Raw genomic sequence first — 5,000 nt, forward strand, 5'->3', positions numbered from 1 at the left:
GGGGAAGGAAAAAGGTAAGGTTAACTTCGAAAACCGCGGATTTTGTGTCGAATAGGTTTGTGTTGGGGGTTGGCTCTGAGTCTGATCTGGATTTCATGTTTGAGATGGGGGGGGGGGAGGTGTGGGGGTTATTTAAGGGATATTTAAGGGGGAAGGGGTTATTTTGGGGGTATTTAGGGGGGGGGTGGGGAAGGAAAAAGGTAAGGTTAACTTCGAAAACCGCGGATTTTGTGTCGAATAGTTTTGTGTTGCAGGTAAGTTGTGAGTCTGATCTGGATTTTATGTTTGAGGTAAGATGGGGAAGATTTGGGGGTTATTTTAGGGAAATTTAAGGGGGGAAGGGGTTCTTTTGGGGCTGTTTAGGGGTGGGGGAGAGGAAAAGAAGGGTTAGGAGGCAGGGTGGTGGGAAGGGGAAGGAAAAAGGTAAGGTTAGGTTCGAAAACCGCGGATATTGTGTTGATTCGTGGCGGGTTAGTTGTGAGTCTGATCTGAATTTTATGTCTGAGGTAAGATGCGGGAGGTTGGGGGTTAGTTTGGGGTTATTTAGGGGTGGGGGGAAAGAGGGGGTAGGGGGAGGGATTGGGAGAAGGATAAAGTTTAGGTTAGCTTCGAAAACCGCGGATTTTGTGTTGATTCGTGGCGGGTTAGTTGTGAGTCTGATCTGGATTTTATGTCTGAGGTAAGATGGGAGACGTTGGGTGGTTAGTTTTGGGTTATTTGGTTGTGGGGGGAAGGGGTTGGAGGAGGGGGGAAGGAAAAAGGTAAGGTTAACTTCGAAAACCACGGATTTTGTGTCGAATAGTTTTGTGTTGCAGGTAAGTTGTGACTCTGATCTGGATTTTATGTTTGAGGTAAGATGGGGAAGATTTGGGGGTTATTTTAGGGAAATTTAAGGGGGGAAGGGGTTGTTTTGGGGCTGTTTAGGGGTGGGGAGAGGGGGTGAAAGAGGGGGGAGGAGGCAGGGTGGTGGGAGAAGGATAAAGGTTAGGTTAGTTTAGAAAACCGCGGATTTTGTGTTGAATCGTGGCGGGTTAGTTGTGGGTCTGATCTGGATTTTATGCTTGAGGTAAGATGGGGAAGGTTTGGGGGTTAGTTTGGGGTTATTTAGGGGTGGGGGAAAGAGGGGATAGGAGGGAGGGGATTAGGAGAAGGAAAAAGGTTAGGTTAACTTCGAAAACCGCGGATTTTGTGTTGAATCGTGGTGGGTTAGTTTTGATTATGATCTGGATTTTATGTCTGAGGTAAGATGGGAGACGTTGGGTGGTTAGTTTTGGGTTATTCGGTTGTGGGGGGAAAGAGGGGGTTGGAGGGAGGGAAGAAATGGGTTAGGTTAATTTCGAAAACCGCGGATTTTGTGTTGAATAGTTTTGTGTTGCAGGTAAGTTGTGAGTCTGATCTGGATTTTATGTTTGAGGTAAGATGGGAGACGTTGGGTGGTTATTCTAGGGATATTTAGGGGGAGGTAGGAGGCAGAGAGGGGGGAAAGAAAAGGGTTAGGTTAGCTACGAAAACCGCGGATATTGCGTTGAATCATTGCGGGTTAGTCATGAGTCTGATCTGGAAGGAAGGAAAAAAAACCGAATGAGGAGAAAAAGAGGGAGGGAAGAAGGGAAGGAGGAAGGGAGGGAGAGAAAGAAGGTAGAAGAAAGGAAAATGAAGGGTTAGGGTAGAGGTTAGGAGAGAGGGAGGCGAATTGGAAGACGGATGGGTTAAGGGGAAGACAAGAAGGAGGAGAAGGAACAGGAGAGAGAGTGATTGCGTAGTATGGAAGGAAGAGGGAGAGAGAAGAGGGGAAGAAGGGGAAAAGAAAGAAAAAGGAGGGGAAAAGAAGGAGAAGGAAGAGGGGAAGAAGAGAAAAAGCAGAAGGAAGGGGAAGAGAAGGAGAAGGGAGGGAAAAGGGGAGAAGGGAGGGGGAAAGAATATGGAAGAGTATGGAAGGAGGAGGGAGAAAGAAGAGAGGAAGAAGGGGGGAAGAAGGGGAAGAGAGAGGAAAAGAAGGAAAGGGAGGGAAAAAGAAGGAGAAAGAAGGGGGAAAAGAAGGAGAAGGGAGGAAAAAAGGAGGGAAGGGATAGGAAAAGAAGGAGAAGGGAGGGGAAAAGAAGCAAAGGAGGGGGAAAAGAAGGAGAAGGGAGGAAAAAAAGGAGGGGAAGGGAGGGGAAAAGAAGGAGTTGGGAGAGTGAGGAATGGAGTAGGGAAGAGGGGGGAGGACGAGGAAGAGGGTGAGCGTGTTTAGGGAGAGGAAAGGCAGGTGAGAGTGTGTACATGAAGGGTTAACAAATTGGGATATGTATACACGAGCGAGCACACACACACACACACACACACACACACACACACACACACACACACACACACACACACACACACACACACACACACACACACACACACACACACACACACACACACAACAAACACACACACAACAAACACACACACACACACACACAGACCTCCTCGTGAAATACATAAATACACAAACCACAGAAACACACAAACAAATACAGAATAAGGTCAAAAGCCTGGATTACGGGGTCAGCGTTCAACTCGTAAACAAAAACACTAAAATCAGCTGTTGAGAAGGTTAATGGCACAGGGAGAAGGGAGTGGACATAGGAGGGAAGAAGATAAGGGATGGTAATAGGGGAAGGTAGGGGAGGGAGAGAGAGGGAGAGAGAGGGAAGAAGATAAGGGATGGTAATAGGGGAAGGTAGGGGAGGGAGAGGAGAGAGAGGGAGAGAGAGAGAGGGATGGATGGAGGGAGGGATGGAGGGAGGGGGAGAGAGGGAGGGATGGAGGGAAGGAGAGAGACGGAGGGATGGAGGGAGGGAGAGAGAGGGAGGGATGGAGGGAGGGAGGAGAGGGAGGGATGGAGGGAGGGGAGAGGGAGAGAGGGAGGGAGAGGGAGGAAAGGATAGAGGGAGGAAAGGGAGAGGTGGGAAGGAAGGAGAGGGTGGGAAGGAGAGAGGGTGGGAAGGAGAGAGGGTGGGAAGGAGAGAGGGTGGGAAGGAGAGAGGGTGGGAAGGAGAGAGGGTGGGAAGGAGAGAGGGTGGGAAGGAGAGAGGGTGGGAAGGAGAGAGGGTGGGAAGGAGAGAGGGTGGGAAGGAGAGAGGGTGGGAAGGAGAGAGAGAGAGAGAGAGAGAGAGAGAGAGAGAGAGAGAGAGAGAGAGAGAGAGAGAGAGAGAGAGAGAGAGAGAGAGAGAGAGAGAGAGAGAGAGAGAGAGAGAGAGAAAACAAGAAATGAGAGGTGAAATGTAGGGTGGAAACCATAAAGGGGACGGAATTAAGAAGAGTGAAAGAATAAAGATAAAAATAAAATGTACAGTGTTTAAAAGTCATGATAAAACTTTCATTATTATCATTCAAGAAAACAGACTATCATTGCCATTATTACTTATCTACCATTTCTTCTCGAAATTTGAAGTTGACAAATAGAGAGAGAGAAAAAATGGTCTGAAATGCGCCATTAGTCTTCCATTTACGTCTTTTAATTAACGAATCATGACATCTCACTTAATTATTCAAGAAATGAGTACGATCTGTGAGATGTTTCGTGTATTTTGACAATTTTTAAAATGTCTTTTTTAATACGTTTTGGATAAATGACAGACGCTGTTCTGGTATGAATCATACAAGAAAAAATGTCAGATTTAATCGTATTATTTTTTTTTGTAATAGGATTCTTCGGTGTAGAGTGAAAAAGAAAGTAAAAAATAGATAAAGAGAATTATGAATGAATGTCATCCAAATGAAGAAGAAAAAAAAGAAAAAAATGAGAAACATTTTCAATAAAAATAATATTTTGAATAAAAGTGACAACAGCTATTTCCCCAAGACAATATTTTTCACCTGATAAAAATAAAGAAGAAGAAAAAAAAAGTAAATTATTTTAAAATGTAATGGAAGATAGATATTTAGTCAATGGCATTATTTTCACAGGAGAAAAATTTCCCTCTGACAGTGACTACATATAAGAAATAAAAGGATATTGAATGAATTTTCCCCCTGACAAAGGCAAGGAAAAAAACTAAAGAAAAAAATAGATATTGAGACAGTTCCTTAATTTTCACAGGATAAAAATTTCCCCCGGACAATAAAAAAAATAAAAATAAATAAAACAAAAAATAAAAAATAAAACATATTGAGAGACTTTTAATTTTCTCAAAGGATAAAAAAACTCCATAATAATAACTACAAATAAGGAAATAAGTAAGACAAGAGCAGAGATTGAGACAATTCCATTATTCTCACAGGAGGACGACGGGACCTGTGACGGCAGCATGTCCCACTCGCGGATCTACTGCGGCCCGGGGAACATCGAGTGCTTCAGTCGAGCGGGAGGCCTCGGAGGGGGAACACCCACGTGGCTCCTCTCCCTCGCTCTTTTGATATCAGGCGCCCACTTTTTCGGCTTTTCCAGATGATGGTAGACTGTACGCCCATGTTGGCTTTGGGGATGGGCGAGGGTTCAGCGCAGGAATTTAGGGGTATCTTTGATATACAGATACCCATTTAAGAATATGCATATACGTATATACATACATACATATATATATATATATATATATATATATATATATACAGAATATATATATATATATATATATATATAATATATGATATATATATATATTATATATATATAAATATATATATATATATGTATATATATATAAATATATATATATATATATATATATATATATATATATATATATATATATATATATATATATGCGTGTGTGTGTGTGTAAATATATATATATGTATACAGATATAGATACACACACACACACACACACATATACATGTATATATGTATTTAATATACACACACACATTGTAGTTTAGTTATAAGTGGTGATATTAAGCTTAAGCTTTGTAAATGTATATACCCTATACCTTTAACCATAGCCAAAAATAGCACAACACAGACTTAATTATATATATATAGATTTATTGCAACATATAAGTGATTAAAAAAGACTTCTTGCGATCGC

The 5,000-nt window shown here is 42.3% G+C and overlaps 1 protein-coding gene across 2 annotated transcripts in view; it reads left to right on the top strand.

The window, feature by feature from the left end:
• The window catches only part of LOC113802474 (uncharacterized), a 12,099-nt gene extending 7,539 nt beyond the window's left edge, over window positions 1-4,560 (top strand). For both annotated transcript variants that reach the window (XM_027353079.2, XM_027353086.2), the window contains exon 5: window positions 4,254-4,560. In XM_027353079.2, the coding sequence (XP_027208880.2) occupies window positions 4,254-4,424 (171 nt within the window). In that variant the 3' untranslated portion in view covers window positions 4,425-4,560. The remainder of the gene's footprint in view (window positions 1-4,253) is intronic.
• Window positions 4,561-5,000: the final 440 nt, after the last annotated feature.

Source organism: Penaeus vannamei, chromosome 26 (assembly GCF_042767895.1).
Source record: "Penaeus vannamei isolate JL-2024 chromosome 26, ASM4276789v1, whole genome shotgun sequence".
Taxonomy (NCBI): domain Eukaryota; kingdom Metazoa; phylum Arthropoda; class Malacostraca; order Decapoda; family Penaeidae; genus Penaeus; species Penaeus vannamei.